The 21331-nt window shown below is 41.7% G+C and overlaps 1 protein-coding gene across 1 annotated transcript in view; it reads left to right on the top strand.

The window, feature by feature from the left end:
• The window catches only part of ABCA13 (ATP binding cassette subfamily A member 13), a 929477-nt gene that overhangs the window by 213795 nt on the left and 694351 nt on the right, over positions 1–21331 (top strand). Inside the window, exon 20 of the mRNA XM_029587089.1 lies at positions 8631–8808. Coding sequence (XP_029442949.1) covers positions 8631–8808 — 178 coding nt within the window. The remainder of the gene's footprint in view (positions 1–8630; positions 8809–21331) is intronic.

The raw sequence follows: 21331 nt of genomic DNA, 5'->3' as shown, positions 1-21331 counted from the left end.
TTTTACCTTATTAGCCCTGAGCCTTAAAACCCAGCTGACTAGCCTATTTTTTTTCTGTTACATGATTTACACGCTGACAATAGCAGAAGTAAAGTTTACATGGTAGGGGACCCCAGCGCACGCTCGTGCGTGTAAATACTTACACGCTGAATTCATGCTTCAAGTCCATCCCTCCCCTTGCCCCGCCCCCTTTTTCAGAAAAAGGTTTCGTGCATGTAATGGGAGAAGCACTTGTTTGCGTGGGTCTTTTAAAGTCCGCGTGGTGTGCACAGGTTCGAGACACACGCATATCTCCCAGTTTTGCCAAGTTTAAGCTTTTAATATCGACCAGTATGTGTTTCTTAGGTGCTCTGCTTGCATTATGATTTTACTTCTATTTGGTTAAACCCCACAAAAATACCAGCTTCAACAAATCCACAAGTTATCGATCATACGTGGACCATCACAATAAGCAGCACCGGTTTTACACCTTCATTGCTTTATCTTTCATCATCGGTCCAGGCCATCACTATTCTTTTTTTTATTTGTATCTTTTGCAAATAAAAAGTGTCAGCAAAACAGTCTTAAGTCTGTTTTGATGACACAAAAGAATAGTGATGGGACTGGACCGATGATGAAAGATAAAGCAATGAAGGTGTAAAACCGGTGCTGCTTATTATGATGGTCCACGTATAATCGATAACTTGTGGATTTGTTGAAGCTGGTATTTTTGTGGAGTTTCACCGAAATCTTTTTGGACGCTCTTATTGCTTCGTTTACTTCTGTTTCAACATACAATTGTATAATATATTTGGCTATTTAACACAGTGCTATGGCTATTAATCAGGACCTTCTTATAGTAGGTGTCTTAAACTCTTTTCCTCATATATTTACTTCTGACCATAGCATGACAATCAAGTGGATAAATAAATATTTCTGTTCCAACACTTGGAAAGTCACCATTTAAATATGAGAAGTGCAGAGAGAAAACCAGAAACTCAGCATTATGTGAAACAAGAAAATGTTGGGCTGTTGGAGTGAAAATATTAATCTTATCATGTGCAAAGAACCAAACTAAATAGGAACTGGAGCACGATATTAAACACCCAGAACCGTAGCACAATAAATGAAGCAACAAATCTTCCCCTGCAGGACCAGATATAAGATTTTGGTGGTCGTAGGCAAGCATCAGGGCAAGGCCTTTTTGCTGCAGTGCAGGCACATATCCCTAAAGCAAGCAGAAGCAGGCACCCCTTTGGCCTGGATGTTTGGCGCCTTCCCAATTTGTCACCCTAGGCAATTGGCGTATCTTGTCTGTTCCTATATCTGGGCCTGCTCCTGCCCCAGTCCCACACCCGATTATGCAACCAGAGGGGTTGCTCCATTCATTTTGAGACTGGAAAGGAGGCTGAGGTGATGTAACTATTTGGGCAGCCTGGCAAATAAACATACTGTATTTCTATTGAAGGCTGGAGCCATGGTGGCGCGGGAGGTCAAATAGAAAAAAGGTTGGGCAATAATGAGTGTATAATAAATCATTTTGGGCTTGCCATCCTCTGCTGGAACGAATAAGCTATGGAAGAAAGAATTGACCATATTAAAAGAAAGAATCAAATATATTGGGAACCAACAGATCATCAAAAAACCTCTTATTTTTACAACTTCCAGTGCTGAAATGCAAATATAGTCAATGAGGAGGCAAACCAATTTACTTACAAGAAAGCTGGAGATTATTCAGAGAATAATAAGTGGTCACTTATTAGCACAAGATTTAAATGCAAGAAGGACTATGGAAAGAATTCAAATGGTACAATAATCACGTGATAAGTTTATTTGTAAGGAAAATGAGATTGCCCAATAATTTGGCATTCTATTCCAACCTGTATCGATTGTATGGGCTTATTAATGCATTTCTTACTTCATTGGATCAGTCCCCCTTAAACCTGGAGGAAAAAAAGTAAATTGGGCTCTGCAATTACTGAGAAGAAATCAGTTAAGAGAATGATTTGCAAAGTCATTTACCTAGGAAATTAGTGATTTGCCTTGGTAGGGAACTGGAATCAAACACTAAATGGCCCAAAAAGGCAGAACAAATGTACATTTTTGAGTGTCACTGACTGACTGTTAGGGCCTGAGTATGTAAAGATTTGTTCTCCTTCTCTAGTTATGGGGGAAAACTCTTAGTAAATCTGGTAAATACTCTGCCAGTCACACTCAAAAATACATATTTGTACTGCCTTTTTGGGTTATTTAAAGCTTGATTCCGATTCTTTAGCCTCTCTTTTTGATGCCTCTCCCAAAATGTCATTTAGGGACCATATTAAGTAAATATTAAATACAAATACAATGTTTCACCTTTTATGCCTTTCCTGTGTGCGGAATGCAAGGTATGCATGCAAATCATGCTGTGGAACATAGTCTGGCCTCTCTGAGAGTAAAACGTATGTAGGCTAAATAACAACATGCTCTTTTACTCATGATAGAAACCATGCATAGGTTAGGGCTCTTCAGCTTGGAGAAGAGAGGGCCGAGGGCAGAGATGATAGAGGTCTATAAAATAATGAGTGGAATGGAATGAGCAAATGTTAATCAGTTGTTTACTCTTTCAAAGAGTACAAAGTGTATAAAGAATAGGAAGCACACAATGAGATTACTAGGTGATACATTTTAAACTAACCAGAGAAAATATTTTTTTACTCAATTCATAATTAAACTCTGAAATTCTTTGCCAGAGGATGTGGTGAAAGCTACGTTTAAAACAAAAGTCTGGACAAGTTCCTGGAGAAAACGTCCATTAACCATTATTAAGGTAGAGTTGCAGAAATTCACTTCTTATCCCTGGAATAAGCAGCTTGGAATATATTTACCCCTTGGGATCCTGGATTGGTCACTGTTGGAGACAGGATACTGGGCTTGATGGACCTTTGGTCTGACTCAGTATGGCAAATCTTATGTTCAATAACTGTTCCATTTCATTTATCTCTCATCTGTGAACCATCAGTCACTGCCTCTAAAAATTTTTAATGTTTGGTTTCCACATCCTTTCTCACATGTAGATTAATTGCTGGATTGAACTATAGTGGCAAGGAGAAGACCATATAACTACCTAGAAAACTGATTCCAGTGCTATTCATTTTATGGCTCCTTGGTAGCTCTAGAACAGCTCTTGGCTGAATTCTTTCACAGGAACTCTGAGTTACATGCCAGCAGCGCATCCAGTCCTAGATGAACAAAGAAGCTGGAACCTAAGCTAGAAATGTATCCCAGGTCTTTATGGGTAGACATCCCTTGTGTGTTGGGGAAGAGTATAGTGATAGGAGTATACTACCATCCACCTGCCAAGATGGTGAGATGTACAGTGAAATGCTAAGAGAAATTAGGGAAGCTAACCAAATTGGTAGTGCAATAATAATGGGAGATTTCAATTACCAGTCCAGAGAGAAAAGAAGCAAAACCTTGCACATAAGCAAGTATCACAGTACACTGGTGCAGGATAAATATTTAATCACCATCAATTTCTATGGTATACTTAACTTGAAGAATTCAGAACATCAAGAATATATATATATAATTCAAACAGGCAACTCCATGAATTCCAAATAATTCTTTAAACTCGGTCCCCCGACACGGTCCCGTGTTTCGCTTAGGCTGCATCGGGGGGGAACCAGGGGTACATTCAAATCTAAAGTGTAAAAGCAAATAAAAGTCAACTCAAAAAATGGTGAGACAGGCTACATTGTAACATCCGTTAAGCAAAAGTACATACCTCTAAAATGTCACCCGGAGCGCGCAGGCTCTCGCAGGTGTCAGCCATTTAAACACAGGAAAAAGCGCGAACGCTCCCTCCGACCCCGAGGCTCTGGGTCGGAGGGAGCAGAGGTGGATCTTTACGCTTAATACGGTTGCCCCCCAGGGCCTAAACAGAGAAATTGAGTGGTACCTGTTTTATTAGGGATGGATCCATCGAGATTTGCTGGCTTTTGACGGCTCTCGCGAAAGCTGTCACGTTCGCGCTTTTTCCTGTGTTTAAATGGCTGACACCTGCGAGAGCCTGCGCGCTCCGGGTGACATTTTAGAGGTATGTACTTTTGCTTAACGGATGTTACAATGTAGCCTGTCTCACCATTTTTTGAGTTGACTTTTATTTGCTTTTACACTTTAGATTTGAATGTACCCCTGGTTCCCCCCCGATGCAGCCTAAGCAAAACACGGGACCGTGTCGGGGGACCGAGTTTAAAGAATTATTTGGAATTCATGGAGTTGCCTGTTTGAATTATATATATATATTCTTGATGTTCTGAATTCTTCAAGTTAAGTATACCATAGAAATTGATGGTGATTAAATATTTATCCTGCACCAGTGTACTGGGAGATTTCAATTACCCCAATATTGACTGGGTAAATGTAACATCAGGACTTGCTAGAGACATAAAATTCCTGGATGTAATAAACAACGGTTTTATGGAGTAATTGGTTCAGGAAACGAGAGAGGGAGCAATTTTAGATCTAATTCTTAGTGGAGCACAGGATTTGGTGAAATATAGGTAATGGTGATGGGGCTGCTTGGCAATAGTGATCATAATATGATCAAATTTGAATTAATGACTGGAAGGGGGACAGTAAGCAAATCCACGGCTCTAGTGCTAAACTTTCAAAAGGAAAACTTTGATAAAATGAGAAAAATAGAAAACAACTGAAAGGAGCATCTACAAAGGTAAAAAGTGTGCAAGAGGCATGGACATTGTTAAAAAATACCATCCTAGAAGCAAAGTCCAGATGTATTCCGCACATTAAGAAAGGTGGAAGGAAGGCAAAACGAGTACCAGCATGGATAAAAGGTGAGGTGAAAAAGGCTATTTTAGCCAAAAGATCGTCATTCAAAAATTGGAAGAAGGATCCAACAGAAGAAAATAGGATAAAGCATAAGCATTGCTAAGTTAATGGTAAGGACCCAAAAAACAAAGCGGAAGCCGATCAATAATGCTGGATAGTGAAAAAACAAAACGTTAATGGTAAGACATTGATAAGACATGCTAAGAGAATTTGAAAAGAAGTTGGCTGTAGAGGCAAAAACTCACAGTAAAAACTTTAAAAAATATATCCAAAGCAGAAAGCCTGCGAGGGAGTCACTTGGACCATTAGATGATCGAGGGGTTAAAGGGGCTCTTAGAGATGATAAGGCCATTGCGGAAAGCTTAAACAATTTCTTTGCTTCGGTGTTTACTGAAGAGGAAGTTGGGGAGATACCTGTATCAGAGAAGGTTTTCATGGGTAATAATTCAGATGTACTAGGGGCATTCCATGAAGTTAGCATGTAGCACATTTAAAACTAACTGGAGAAAGTTCTTTTTCACTCAATGCACAATTAAACTCTGGAAATTGTTGCCAGAGGATGTGGTTAGTGCAGTTAGTGTAGCTGGGTTTTAAAAAAAAGGTTTTGATAATTTCTTGAAGGAGAAGTTCATTACCTGCTACTAATCAAGTTGACTTAGAAAATAGCCACTGCTATTAATAGCATCAGTAGCATGGGATATTAGGGATGTGAATCGTTTTTCAACGATTAAAATTATCGTCCGATAATTTTAAAATCGTCTTAAATCATTAAAGAACACAATACAATAGGAATTCTAACGATTTAACGTTAAAAAATTGTTAATCGGGTTAGTGCGCACTAACAGAAAATGATACAAATTGACACTTTTCAGGTCAGTTAAGGTCAGTTTAGGAATGAATATGTATTCCTATTGGCTGGCTGCCCTCTTATTTATTGATGTTACCAAGGTTCACACTAAGGTGATGGTTGGGGGGATGGGAAATAGAAACGGTTGGTAGCTTGACAAAAAAAGTAATGTGCTCAGTCAATGTGACTAGAACTTGTGCCCTTGTGATCTTCCTGCATGCAGTGCCCTATCCCTGATACCAGGGGTGTTGTGATCTTCCTGCATGCAGTGCCCTATCCCTAATACCAGGAGTGTTGTGATCTTCCTGCACACAGTGCCCTATCCCTGATACCGGGAGTGTTGTGATCTTCCTGCACACAGTGCCCTATCCCTGATACTGGGAGTGTTGTGATCTTCCTGCATGCAGTGCCCTATCCCTGATACCAGAGGTGTTGTGATCTTCCTGCCTGCAGTGCCCTATCCCTAATACCAGGAGTGTTGTGATCTTCCTGCACACAGTGCCCTATCCCTGATACCGGGAGTGTTGTGATCTTCCTGCACACAGTGCCCTATCCCTGATACTGGGAGTGTTGTGATCTTCCTGCATGCAGTGCCCTATCCCTGATACCAGGGGTGTTGTGATCTTCCTGCACACAATGCCATATCCCTGATACTGGGAGTGTTGTGATCATCCTGCACACAGTGCCCTAACCCTGATACCGGGGGTGTTGTGCTCTTCCTGCACACAGTGCCCTAACCCTGATACCGGGAGTGTTGTGCCGTATCCCTGCTCAGTGCAGGAAGATCACAACACCCCCGGTATCAGGAATAGGGCACTGCGTGCAGGAAGATCACAACAATCCTGGTATCAGGGATAGGGCACTGCGTGCAGGAAGATCACAACACTCCTGGTATTAGGGATAGGGCACTGCATGCAGGAAGATCACAACACTCCCGGTATCAGGGTTAGGGCACTGTGTGCAGGGAGATCACAACACTCCCAGTATCAGGGATATGGCACTGAGTGCTGGAAGATCACAACACTCCCAGTATCAGGGATAGAACACTGTGTGCAGGAAGATCACAACACTCCTGGTATTAGGGATAGGGCACTGCATGCAGGAAGATCACAACACCCCTGGTATCAGGGTAGGGCACTGCGCGCAGGAAGATCACAACACTCCCAGTATCAGGGATACGGCACTGCATGCAGGAAGATCACAACACTCCCGGTATCAGGGCTAGGGCACAAGGTCTAGTCACATTGACTGATCACATTACTTTTTTTGTCAAGCTACCAACTGTTTCCATTTCCCACCCCCCATATATTGTCAGTGGGAACCTTGGTAACATGAATAAATAAGAGGGCAGCCAATAGGAATACATATTCATTCCTAAACTGACCTTAACTGACCTGAAAAGTGTCAAATTGTATCATTTTCTGTTAGTGCGTACTAACAATGGTTAGTGCGCACTAACTCCCGTTAGTGCGCACTAATCGGAAAAACCAATTTTTTAACTAAAAAATCGTGCCAAACACGATTTTCTTCTCCTGCCAGACTATTTCGATCGTTAAGACGATCGGGCAGACGATTCACATCCCTATGGGATATACTTAGTTTTTGAGTACTTGCCAAGTACTTGAAGCCTGGATTGGACACTGTTGAAACAGGATGTTGGGCTTGATGGACCCTTGGTCTGACCCAGTATGGCATGTTCTTATGTTCTAATGCTATTAATTGAACTGATCACTGCCCATCTTAATATTTAATATAAACCAACCTATTTAAAGGAAAAACTGGTACAGTGCCGTGTAAGGTAGCATTCTAAAGGACTGTTAAAACACATGAGAATTGTGAGAAATTGCAAGAAGACCTTGCAAAACTGGGAGACTGGGCATGTAAATGACAAATTAAATCTAATGTGTAGGGGTTAGGGGCCACTTTTACATTCAAAGTGAGATGTACAAACAGAACAGTACTCTCTTGTGAAGATCTGATGACCTTCGGAGTGAGGAAACTCACCCAAAGATGAGATTTGTGCAGGTAGAGAGTCCATCAAGCTAGGTTGAGAGAACATTGCACAAATCTCATCTTTGGGTGAGCTTCCTCACTCTGAAAGTCATCAAATCTTCTCAAGAGAGCACTGTTCTGTTCGTACATCTCACTTTGAATATGAAAGTGGCCCCTAACCCCTACATTAATACCTAAACCTCACCTCGAGTTACTAGGTGGGCCTCCCATAGACATATAAATACCTATCTAGTGTGAGGGTATTACAGCTAGATTTTCATTCTCTCTCTCGGCCCTGATTGTGATAAACTGCCTATTACCATAAAACACACCCCTTTTCCTACTGCATGCAATATTTAGTGCATTTTGATAAATCCAGGCCTATGCTCTGAAATTCATTGCCAGAGGATGTGGTGAAAGCTGTTAGTGTAGCTGCATTTAAGAAAGATTTGGACAAGTTCCTGGAGGAAATGACCATTAACCATTATTAAGGTGGAGTTGCAGAAATCCACTGCTTATTATTGGAATCTATTTACCTCTTGGGATCCTGCCAGGTACCTGTGACCTGGACTGGCCACTGTTGGAAATTGGATACTGGGCTTGATGGACCTTTGGTGTGACTCAGTATGGCAAGTGTTAAGTTCTTGTGTTCTGAAAATACGGCATTTTTTAAAAGGTGATATGAGTCATGTCAGAAGGAAAAAAGGAAAAAGGGACCCCTGTAGAAGGGACCACACATCATCTTACTGTCATAAAGCAGTTTGCAGTGATTTTTTTTATCTCCTTTAATAATAAAATTTATTTTGAGAATAGAAAATGGAAGTGAATAAATCAGTTCTGGTAAATACATACTCAGAGATTTTAATCTCTTAGTCTTACTTGGACTTAGTATGATACCAGCACAAAGTATTTATTTTACCTCAGGTTTCTGCTTTGCTCCTGTTGCTTTGTCACTTCCTGACAGGTTTGTGTGTTCTAGTTTTCAGGAGGCAGTCAGTCCAGACAAGCAGCCCCTGGTTCTCTTCAATCATTGATCAAGACACTTTGCAAGGACGAGGCCTCTCTCTTTAATGATGCCAACATGTTCCTCGACATGCCGAGAATTACAGAGCTTGTAGCAAAGGATATGGCAAAGTATAGCATCCCTGAAGACTCAAGTAAGGCAAAACAGCAGGCAGAATCTTTGCAATTTGCTTGCCTCCTTTATAGTATTGTTTCCTTAAGGAACAGGGGCTTATCGGATGGTCAAGTATGTCTCTGTGTGTATGTGTGTCCTCCCCTTTCAATTTCTGAACAGCTAGACTGAGTTGAACCAACTTTCTTGTGAAGGTAGGGCCTTGGGGGGGGCGGGCATAATAACGTTTGTTCCTTTCAAAGATACTGAGTGATCTGGGGGGGGGGGGGGGGAGGGGTTGGAGGGTGCACAAGAAGGGGGCAAAGTAGACAATTTGCCCATAAGAAATGTATGGGAGACAACTTCAGTACATAATAATCTCGAGAACTGCTGGTCCAATTCTTATGAAATTTGATATCTAGGCATTGGGTCTTTAATTAGGATGATTGGAATGTTGGTAATTACCGATTATTTACCTGACAATCCAGCAGTTTCAATCACTATCTATCTATTTATTTATTTATTTCCATTTATTTATTTATTTATTTATTTACTTATTTGCTGAGCATTTCTTCTGAAATAGTTCTCTATCAGGCCGATGCAAATCCAACGTGCTAAAAACATGCGCACAATGACCTCTCCTGGGTGCTCAATGCAATAGGCAAATGAGCCGCCATGCTAAAAAGGATGCTCTAGGAATAAATTGTGTATCTTTAGCTCGTCTATGGCATAGAGTCCCCATAGTTGTGTGCAGGTTAGGAAACAGACGCTCGATTTTACACTTGTAAATTGTCTCTTTTCCTAAGCTGACCGCTTTAAAGACCCTTTTTTTCTTGTGTTGCTTCTGTGGTTCCTCCTGCTCAGTATCGAGACAATATTAAATCGGAGAAAGCACAGAAAAGCAGCATTTTACTGCTTTTCAGTGTATGGCTTGGGGGCGCCTCAAAACTTAACACCAGCTCCAGGGCTGGTGTTAACATTTTGAGCGTAAAAACATGCACATCTAGCATGCGGTAACTTTTTATATTGGGCGTACTAGCTAATAGCCTCGTCAACATGCATTTTGGACGCGCTAATCCCGCTATTGCATCAGGCATAAGTCTAGTGCATCCAAAACATGCATCCAACCGTGCGTTCAGCAGCGCGCTGACCTTAGCACCCAGTATTGCATTGGCCTGCATATCTTTCCTTGCTCTTCGGTTTGTAATTATTGCTAGCCTAAGCCTGTTTAGTATGGACCATGTGCAGCAGAATTTTGGCAGAATTTGAGTGTGTGAAAAAGAATAGAAGCATAAAGAGAGATATTTTTCTGATTGACTGTATTGGGTTTTATTATAAAATATATTTCAAAACTGTTTACATATAGAAGCTTCAAAAATATCTCAACAAATATTTTGATAGATTTTTATATCTGTTAGTAACATTGCATATAAATGGAGCCAAGGCTATCTAGAAAGTCGGGTTTCGTTTCTACTGGTATAATTTATTTTTGTAAAATCTTTAATAAACAAGAATTCATTTTTTTGTTCAGTCAAAAGAAATTCTAATATAAAAATTGGTAATAAGGCATGACTGGGAAATAAGGTGTTTTTGAGGAGATACGAAGTTATAACCACTACAATTATACCTCACGCAAAGAGAAAGGGCAGATTACGACCAGAGACCCCGACTGTTCCTAATTCTCTCCCTTCTCAACCATTAATTGAAAATTTCCTCAAATCTTTAAATGTTGAAACTCCTGGGTGTTCCAATTTGGATACTGAGCAGGAGCAGATTCTGATATCCCGGGAACAGTTTCAGACCTCCTTAAGCCCAGGAGCACCTTTGACTCCAGACCCACCTAGACCCAATTATAATCCAAATCCAGAGGTGACAATCCCTACCGAAGATGTGGTTTTGCCACCTAACATCGGGGGTGGAAATGGCCTAGAGTTGGAGGCACGGGGGAGTAAATGTGATTGCCCACTGGAATATGTGGAAGAAAGTAATGGAGGAGAAAATCTGTCCATGGACCCCCTAACATCAACACCTGATGGCGCCAAAGGAGGGGTAGTACCTTCTAAATTGAAGATGGATTACTATCCGCAACCAGGAGGAAAAACAACCAAGAAAGGAAGCTCTCAATCGAAAGATAACTCTGGGATTACATTGGAAAATATATGGGAGGTGTTAATGGACTTAAAAATGTCTATGAATAATTTAGAACTTAAAATGTCAGAGGTACAAACACAAGGGAAAGTATTAAATGAAAAAGTAAAAGTAAATTCTGAAAAATGTGAGAGCTTAGGTAATCAGCTCAAACAGGTACAGGAAGTTCAAATAGGGCTAATAAAGGGAGAATTAGCAAATTCTAGAAGACTGGAATTGATTGAAAATAATATGCGTCAGAATAATCTTAGGATTTTGAATTTTCCTTCAGTTAAATTAATATCTCCTATGGAACAGTTTAGGAGATTTTTAGTTGAAAATTTATTAATTTCCTCAGAAAAAATTCCTATAATAGAAAAAATCTTCTATATTGTTGTGAAAAAGAAGGAAAATGATAAAATACCTAATCAATCCCAGCAACTAGATAATCTTACAATTTTCTTAGAAGAATCTATGGAAGATCAGGTTATTGCAAGAGGTACCTTGTGTGTGAGATTTCAAAAACTAGAGGATAGAGATAATATATTAAAATTATTTCTTAGAAATAGGGAAAAGCTATACCTATCTGAAAAGATGTGGATGTACCCAGACATCACTAAAAACACCCAAATAAGGAGGAAAAACTTTATACAGATGGGCTCAGAAGTTAAACAGCTAGGGGCCCAGATGATGGTATATTTTCCATGTAAATGTGTTATAAAAATATCTAATGAATGCTATGTATTTTTAGAACCATCAGAGCTTAGAAAATTCTTGGATGTAAGATTGGAAAAATAAGATAACTTTCTTCCTGTTGCTCATAGGTAGTTAGGAAGTGACATTTAAATTCACCTGTTTTCTTCTTAATGTTTCCTAATTGCTCCCTTTTTTTGATTGTATCTAGGATCTTTAGATACCTTATAAAAGGCAATCTTGGTTTGCTTGGTTATTTTTGTTATTACTTGGTAGCAACGAATTCCTGTTAGTTTGTATTTGTTGCCAAATTGACATGTGTAATTACTGTCAAAAGTTTGTTAAAAAATTGCATAAATAAATAATTAAAAAAAAAAAAAAAGGCATGACTGGGTGTGCTGCAGGACTAGTTTTATGGCACAGCTTGGAAGCATTGTGAAGCTCAACAAAAATTAATTAGATGTCGTAGGAAGTAAAGTAGGACTGGTTTCATTTAACAGCCGGCCGTATCTTCATTTGCACTTCTCAAATGGCTTGGCTAATGAAGCCATGCAGTTCAGAATAGATGTTTTGTTTAAAATGTTTATGCAGGCGCAATATGATGGAACTCTTAGCAAAAAGTGCACTATGATGAAACTCTTAAAACTATTGGCCGAAGAGGTAGGAGGCACCATTTACCCCTGATGGAAGGCCCACCCTCCCTGCTCCTCTCCCACCCACCCCATCTTCTGCGTTTCTTATACAGATCGTTAATGGGTCAGAAAGCTGATTTCTGGCAGCTTTACCCATTTAAATAAAATGGCCCCTGTTCTCAATTAAACTCCGCCGTATAAGACTGCTTCATATCTTAAACCCTAATTTCCCCAAGCTCCTTTTTTTTTCCTTCTTATTGTGATTAGACTGTAAGCTCCGGACAGCAGGCATTGTCTCTTATGTGTGTCTGTAGTGCTGCTTGCACCTTGTACTGCTATATACACTAAGGTTTAATATTATTATTAGTACTAATAATAGTAATTCCTGCCTGTGCCTGCAATCTCCATTTTCCACTCGTGACCTTCAGTTTTCAAGTGTTGCTTTATAATCAGAGATTGCTACTAAATGACACTACGTGCTTGAACCACTGGAGCAGATGAAAGGTCTGTGACATGAAGGGGAATGTTTACCGTCAGAATAATGCATAACAGTTTAGAGGAGGTCCTGCTCTCTTCCCACCAGCCTTTGCTACCCGAATGATTCATACAGCTATGTAGAATCATTGATTGCCATGATATTGCTACTGCTTAATGACTGTGACTCACACAAATATACCAAGTATTCACTGAATAAATAATGCAACTAACTTCTACGGGCAGACCGGAAAGATCTAAAAATGTCAGGTCAGGTGCCAATGAAAAGAAGAACAACAAGAGCATTGACAATATAATAATGTGTTCAAGAATTATTAAAATTGAACTGTCTTCACCAGGGCACGGTTGGCTGTAAGGAGTATGATATAGCAACTGATCTTTCAAAACATTTCTCTTACTTTGCCTGTTACCTTATCTATGATGCTCAGAAATGCATATTTGTGCTACATTTTTGGGCCAGTTGATACCTGATTCCAATTCCTTAGGCTCTTCTCAGTGGTGTCACACCCCAAATTATCTTTTAGGAATTGTAATGAAAAAGGAAATACAATTAAAATAAGATTTGCCTTTTATGCTTGTCCCCTGGGTGCGAACTTCCTTCTGTGTGTACACTGCATGCTTTGGGACTTAGTCTAGCCTCTCTGCAGGTATAGGTACACACATACTGCATAGCAGTGCACTTATTTATAGCTGCAGAGAAAAGAATCTGCATACTGAATGTGATCCTGAGAGACGATAGATTCCCAGAGGTGGGGGTAGGGGTGGGGGTTACATGCACACCTGCCTTTTTTTTGCCTGTCATTTTTACCTAGTACTTTTATATTATCTATTCTGACCAGTAGGTTTCTCTGCTACTGTTATGTCTTGCTAAGATTTTAGCCTTGCTTCACATCCTTTCATAAAACATAAAATTGGGTGGCTTCATGCATCCATATTCTCATGGTTTTGGCCATGTCGTAAAGCAGTGGTGTGCATAAGGAATTTACATTTGTTGAAAATGAAACTGAAAAATGTGATGAATGAGTCAATTTTCATTTTATTTCAAATGAACTGAATTTTTCATTTTTGGGAAATTGTACACTCTACTAGCAAATAGGGTACACTATTACAAAAACAGACCTCTGACAGGAACCAGGCTTTGGCCTAATTATATTGCACTCCTGGATGATAGAAGAAGGAAAGTAGATGTTACGCCGGAGGTGGACCCTTGGGCTGAGGTGGGGTTGACGCTACCCATAGGAGGGATCCTACGGGTCCCCACCATCGGCAGGCAGAGAGGGCTGATGGACTGAGGCCAGCTGGCGCTTCACTAATACCAGCCCTCGTTCCACACGGGTTGAGCCTTTGGATGCCGGGGCCGTCTGGACTTATGTGGCCTCCATCAGTGGTCGTCAATGGGTGGATCGAGGTCAGCCCAGAGACAGCAACTAGTGTAGGTATCAGTCTGTACTGGACGAGGCGGAGTCCTGAGGACCCGGGCGCCAATAGGAACACAGTCTGACAGAGGGCGCCTGAGCAAGAGCAGGCCGAAGCCTGAAAGAACCATGTCCAGGACAAAGGCTGAAGAGGCATCTGTAAGCAAGCTGGCTTCAGGGCTGGTAGCAGTCTGGAAGCAGTGGGAAGCAAGGCTGAGGTCTAGAAAGAGTCAAAGGATGGTCAGACGAAGCAGAAGTCCAGGACTGGAAAGAAACAATGGCATGGTCAGGCAATGCAGAGGTCCTGGGCTGGAGAGAGGCAATGGAGTAGTCAGGCAATGCAGAGGTCCTGGGCTGGAGAGAGGCAACGGAATAGTCGGGCAATGCAGACGTCTGGGGCTGGAGAGAGGCAATGGAGTAGTCAGACAATGCAGAGGTCAAACCAGGTTAGCAATACAATGGAGAGATGAAGGAACAGGAACAAGGAAGCAGGAGCGAAGGCAATCAGGATCGGGAACCAGAAACTGAAGAGGCAATGAGTACTCGACTAGCGAGGGGACCTGTTGCAAAGGAAATCTGAGAGAGTGGAGCCCGGGCTTATATACCGGAGTTCTGCCAATGTTATCATCCGGGGCTGCGGCCAGGTTCCCACCTCAGACCCTATGTAAGGGCTAGCTGTGCATGCGCGTGTGCCTAGGGAGGGGTGCGGCGCTGGTAGGGACGGCGTCTCTCTGTGGGTCATGCAGAGAGGCCTGACGCAGAACATCAGGAACTGCAGCACAGCAAGAGGCCCCAAAGGCGGCCAGAGGACAGAACTGGCGGCCTACAGCTGCCAGAGACAAGGGACCAGCTGCTGGATTACTTTGAAAGAGGTGAGGGGGCCGAGCTGCGGGTTTGCTGCGGCCAGCATGTGTAACAGTAGATACCGGCAGATGTAGGGTGAGATGGAAATGGAACTGTGGGATTTCCAGATACATGGAGGTAGATATTCAAATGCTTCTTAGCCTGATAAGTAGGACATATCTGGTTATAGGTGGCTATGGAATATCCACTTATGTTCAGCGGTTGCCACTTAGCTAAATAAATCTATCCAGCTAAGTAGTTAACTAGATAACTGAGGGATGGCGCTACTTAACCAGCTAACTTAGCTAGGTAAGTGCTGATATTCAGATAAGTTAAACCTACTCAATAGCAGGTCTAAACATAGTTGGTATAACTTATCCAGCTAAATAGTGTTAAATACAGGGATATTCAACACCTTAGCCATGCTGCTGAACACCCCAAGTAAGTTAGCTGAATAAGTGTTTAGGGTTGGAGCTTGAGGGGTTTGTAGGGTAAGAGCTGGGAGAGGTCAAAGTTCCAAGAGATGAAAAATGAGAAACTTGGAAGAGGAAAATGAAACAAGAATGAATTGGAAATGGATGTTGGAAGAAGAAGGATAATGGGGAAGAAGGATGGAATAATGAAAAAAGGAGGATATAATGCATGAAAATGTTGAGGAGGGCCACATTATGTCCATATTCAAGGGGAGGAGTAGCTCTTTAAGTCAAAAACAAGCAACTCAACTGTAAAGAATGTAGGGTAGAGAAAAAGCATTATAGACCATCCTAAAAAAAGATGATGGTGAATCAGTTTTACTGGAGTGGTTCACAGGCCTCCAACTCAAATGGAAGTACTAGCCAGAGATCTGGTTGAAGACATCAAAAAGATGGGAAAGAAGGGAGAAGTGTTGATTGTTGAAGATTTTAATCTGCTGGATGTAGACTGGAGAATCCTTTCTGCAGAATCTACCAGAAGTAGAGAGATAGTGGGATGCCCTGCAAGGGCTCAGTTCAAACAAATGGTAATGGAACCCACGAGAAAGGAAGTTATACTCAACCTAGTACGCATAAATGGGGATAATGTTTCTAATGTTTGGGTGCGTGCCCACCTGAGCATCAGTGATAATCAAATGGTATGGTTTGATATCCCAAATAGGATACAGAGAGGTCACAAAAAGACCCAAGTTTTGAATTTCAAAAATACAGACTTTGTCAAAATGGGGACGTACCTGGAGGTAGAACTAGAAGACTTGGAGAAAATGAGAAAGTTGGAACAACAGTGGGCCAAACTAAAAGGAGTAATTACAAAGGCAACAAATCTATATGTTAGAAAAGTAAACAAAAGTAAGAGAAATAAGAAACCGATCTGATTCTCAAAGGAGGTAGCTGAAAAATAAAGGCAAAAAATACAGTATTCAAGAAATATAAAGGATCTCAAAAAGAGGAACACAAACAAGAATATCTGGGAAACTGAGGGAGACAAAGAAAGAAATCAAGAAACCAAAATATCAGGCAGAAGAAAGAATTGCCAAAGAGGTAAAGCGAGGTGACAAAACTTTTTTCAGATATATCAGAGGAAGGACAAAGGTCCAAAGTAGTATAGTGCAATTGAAAGATGACAAAGATCAATGTGTGGAGAGAGACAAAGACATGGCTGAAAAATTAAACACATACTTCAGTTTGATGTTCACCAAAGAAGATCCTGGAGAAGGATCATTACTAGTTGACAAGACTGTGGATGGGGGTAGAGTATATGAAACTCCATTTACAGAAGAGAATGTATGGGAAGAGCTAGGAAAACTGAAAGTGGACAAGGCTATGGGCTGGAGGAAGTACATCCCAGGATACTGAGGGAGCTCAGAGATTTGCTGGCAGGTCTGCTAAAAGACCTGTTCAATACATCCCTAGAAACGGGAGTGGTGCTGCAAAATTGGAGGAGAGTGGTGGTGGTTCTGCTTCACAAGAGTAGGAGCAGAGTGGAGGCTGGAAACTATAGGCCAGTTAACCTCACCTCAGTGGTGGGAAAATTAATGGAGACTCTGCTGAAGGAAAGGACAGTGAACTATCTATAATCCGGTGGATTGCTTGACCCGATGCAGCATGGATTCACCAGGCGAAGGTCTGTCAGACAAATCTGACTGATTTTTTTGATTGGGTGACTAGACAATTGGATCAGGGAAGAGCGCTCGATGTGATTTACTTGGATTTTAATAAAGCTTTTGATAAGGTCCCACATAGGAGACTCGTGAACAAAATGCGAAGCCTGGGAGTTGGTGCCAAGGTAGTAGTGTGGATTCCAAACTGGTTGACTGACTGGAGACAGCGTGTAATGGTAAATGGAACATTTTCTGAAGAAAGAACGGTGTTAAATGGAGTGCCACAGGGACTGGTTCTGTTCATTATCTTTGTGAGTGACACTGCAGAAGGGATAGAAGTTAAAGTTTGTCTATTGCGGATGATACTAAGATATGCAGCAGAGTGGACATGCCTGAAGGAGTAAAGAAAATGAAAAGTGATTTAAGAAAGCTTGAAGATTAGTTGAGAATTTGGCAGCTGGGATTCAATGCCAAGAAGTGCAGAGTCATGCATCTGGGGTGTGGTAATCCAAAAGAGCTGCATGTGATGGGCAGTAGAGGGATCTTGGTGTGATAGTGTCTGGTAATCTGAAGGCAGCATAGTAATGAGTCGATGTGATAGCTAAAGCCAGAAGAATTTGAGCTGCATAGAGAAAGGAATAACCAGTAAGAAAAAAAGAGATGTTAATAACCTTGGATAGGTCCTTGGTGAGTCCTCATCTGGAGTACTGTGTTCAGAACTGGTGCCTGTATCTCAAAAAGGATAAAGACAGGATAGAGGCGGTCCAAAGAGAGTGACCACAGTGGTGTGGGGTCAACATCAGAAGACTTATGAGGAGAGGCTGAAGTATCTGAATATGTATATCCTGGAAGAGAGGAGGTGCAGGGAGCTTTGATACAGACCTTCAGATCCTGAAAGGTTATAATGATGCACAATTGTCAAACTTTTTCCATTGGAAATAAATCCGTAGAACCAGAAGTTATGAAATGAAACTCCAGGGAGGATGACTCAGAACCAATGTCAGGAAATATTTCTTCATGGAGAGGTTGGTGAATGCCATCAATGCCCTTCCAGAGGAGGTGGTGAAGACAAAAACAGTGAAGGAATTCAAAGGAATTTGGGATAAACACCTTGGAAATGAAGAAAAGAGTTCATGGGGTAACTTGCTGGGGTGGCAGTTGCTACCCTTAACAAATAATCCTTGATACTGTTAATGCAACTCCATCATTGCTCTCTTCTTCAACGACAATGGGAAAAGGGGAATTTAATTCAAACAGCATCCAATGAGGGCCCTGACTTTTACGCTCTGGGAAACTGATAAGCATGCGAGTAACCAGCATAGTGCCTTAAATACTAGCATAAGCTTGCTGGGCAGATTGGGTGGATCATTTGGTCCTTTTCTGCCATCATTTCTATGTTTCTATATTTCAGTCATTTCCAGATAGCAAGTTGGCCAACTTTGGAGATATATTCAATAGTACAGCTGTACGATTGAAGATAGCCATCTATCTTAAAGGTAGCTGTTTAAATGTATCTGGCTAACTTTAGGACAGCTCTTTGGCCCTACCAGATTTAGCCAGAAACTCAGCTTATTCAGCTAAATTCTAGCCGGCTAACTTAATATCTGGCTAGAATTTAGCCTGATAAGTGCCCAAATCTTCATTTAACAGGATGCTTCTTTTAAATATGGACCTCGAGGGGAGCAGAGTGTGGCGATTGTTGGCGGAGCTTGTAGAATCTCTAAAGTATTCATACTTTTTTGCCCCAAAGCCATTTTGCAAAAGAACTTTGCCCTGTAGTACATCAACCTTTAAGTTTGTTCTTGAAACAATAGGGGTTAGAGTGATTTTGTCCCAGGTCATAAGGACCATTTGTGGAATTTGAACTCTAGCTGCTCTGGGTTTCAGCATGCCACTCTAACCTCTAAGCCAGTGGTTCTCAACCTTTTTTTGGCCGGGACACACCTGACAGATGGTTCTCACATGCATGACACACTGAACATGTGACCGTCATGGGGCTAAATGTAAACATGCATTCTGCATCCTCAGGAGCCCCCTCGACTCCCAACAATGGTGCAGAGCAGAACTAGGGCATTACTAGAACAACTCACCATACAAAAAAGATATTCTGGTTCTGTTGACATCTCAGTAAAAGCAAAGCAAACTCCCTTTACTGGCAGGCACAATAACTCTCCTTATGAAAAGACAGTAATTTACCACTAATGCATGTCCTATTGAGAAAACGCAACAAACAAGATTGATACAAATGCCTACATGCTAGTAAAATACCTCACCTCAGTCATACACATAAAGCCGACCTTTACCAAGGACAGAAAGACCACAAATTATAAATATGGAGACAAACTGGAATGGAAAACCAAAAAAGCCACTCTGCATGCAATACAAACCTGGAGAAATGGAAAGAGAAATATAGCACCTAACACAGTCCCAGGATCTGCAATAATGCACACAAACTAACCCGCACAAAGTTACACCTGCATTATGGGGCACACTCAAACAGTAACAACCCTATCTATGAAAAGGCAACACTACAAATATTTAACTAGGACCTAAACACTATTAGGAAAACAGAACAAGCCAAGCAACTATAGATCCCCACACAGAAATAATTGTAAAACTATATAATAAATGTTACAAAACAGCTGATGAACAGAATAACATCCAACATTTAAAAATTATCAATAAACTATTTCAAAACAGCAGACACATCACATAATACCCAGTAATTAAAATGGCAGTCAATTGAGAAAAATAAACTTAAAAAGCCACCTTTACTTACCCTCTACAGCAACTCTCCTACTCCTTTCCCTTGCGGGCCAAAAGCACACACCAGAAGCTACAGTGCCTGCTGAAGCTCTGTCTTCATGGTCCTCTTCCTTAGGGCCCACAACCAATCACTCACACACCCCAGTCACCTCCCTGACCAGTCTCTCTTCCTCACACACACACACACCAGTCACCGCCCTGACCAGTCTCTCTCACACACACTCCACCATACACACAAGTCATCTCCCTGACCAATCTCTCTCTCTCTCTCTCTCTCTCTCTCTCTCTCTCTCTCTCACTCACACACACACTCACACACACACACCAGTCACCTCCCTGACCATTCTCTGTCTCTCTCACACACACCAGTCACCTCCCTGACCAGTCTCTGTCTCTCACACAGAAATACATCACCTCCCTGAGCAGTCTCTCTTTCTCACAAAAACACATCATCTCTGACCAGTCTCTCTCAATCATACACATTCTCTCTCACTTACATACAAGCTCTCAATCACACACAAATGCTCTTGCCCCCATTCTACCACACACACACACAAAATTGCCACCCAGGCACCCATTCTAGCCCACACAAAAGCTCTCGCTCATGCACCCAGGAACCCATTCTACCACACACACACACACACACACACACACACAAAGCTGCCACTCACACACAAGCAAGTTTCCTCTCTCATGTGGAGCCTCTTCTCATTGTTTGGCCCAATAAGCCTAGCCTCCGGCGGTGGCACGCAGCATATCTCTGCTCTTCAGTGGCCACTGGCCTGGCCTCCGGCAGTGATGCGCAGGGTTTCTCCACTCTTCAGCCACCACTGGTCTGGTCTCCGGTGGCAGCGCACAGCATCACTCCGCTTTTCAGGCTCTGCCGGCCTGGCCTCCAGCGGCGGTACCCAGCGTTACTCAGCTATTAACTGCATTGGCCCACCAGGGGATGATCGATAGGCCAGTCCACCCTTGAGGAGCAGGGAAGCACAAGTGGGGCAAGGGGTCACCGGGTGCCTCGACACACCTGCCGGTGCTTGGCGACACACAGGTTGATATTCGCTGCTCTAAGCTACTCCTCCACTCGTCCATGTTATGTTTTTGTTCTCAGTTTTGAGTTGACATGGTAGGTGCATAAGCCATTTGCTACTTACTAATTCCAAATGTTAGTGATATCATGAGAGCAACTCTGCAAACTGGGAAAGGAATAATGTGGATCATATATATTGCAATGAAAATGATAATAGATTATGCAAATCTGAAGAGGATGGCATAAAATCTGCATAAGGGGGAGGGGAGTTATTTGTCCTGAAGCTGTGCAGACCCTTTGTGGCTTATGATTTTTACAGAAGATACTATTGTGTTTTCCAAAGTTGACAAATATGTTTCTGTCAGAAATATTGCAAAGTCTCAAATTTGAGCGAATTGAGCCCTAAAGATTAATTAGTAGTTTGCAGGCCCATTCCTTGTACGTGAGCATTGTTAAGGATATTTCTAAGGGAAGATAATGTGACAGGTGCA

This window comes from Rhinatrema bivittatum, chromosome 2 (assembly GCF_901001135.1).
Source record: "Rhinatrema bivittatum chromosome 2, aRhiBiv1.1, whole genome shotgun sequence".
In the NCBI taxonomy this organism is placed as follows: Eukaryota; Metazoa; Chordata; class Amphibia; order Gymnophiona; family Rhinatrematidae; genus Rhinatrema; species Rhinatrema bivittatum.
The sequence above is the reverse complement of the archived record's forward strand: the minus strand, read 5'-3'. Positions and strand labels throughout refer to the sequence as shown.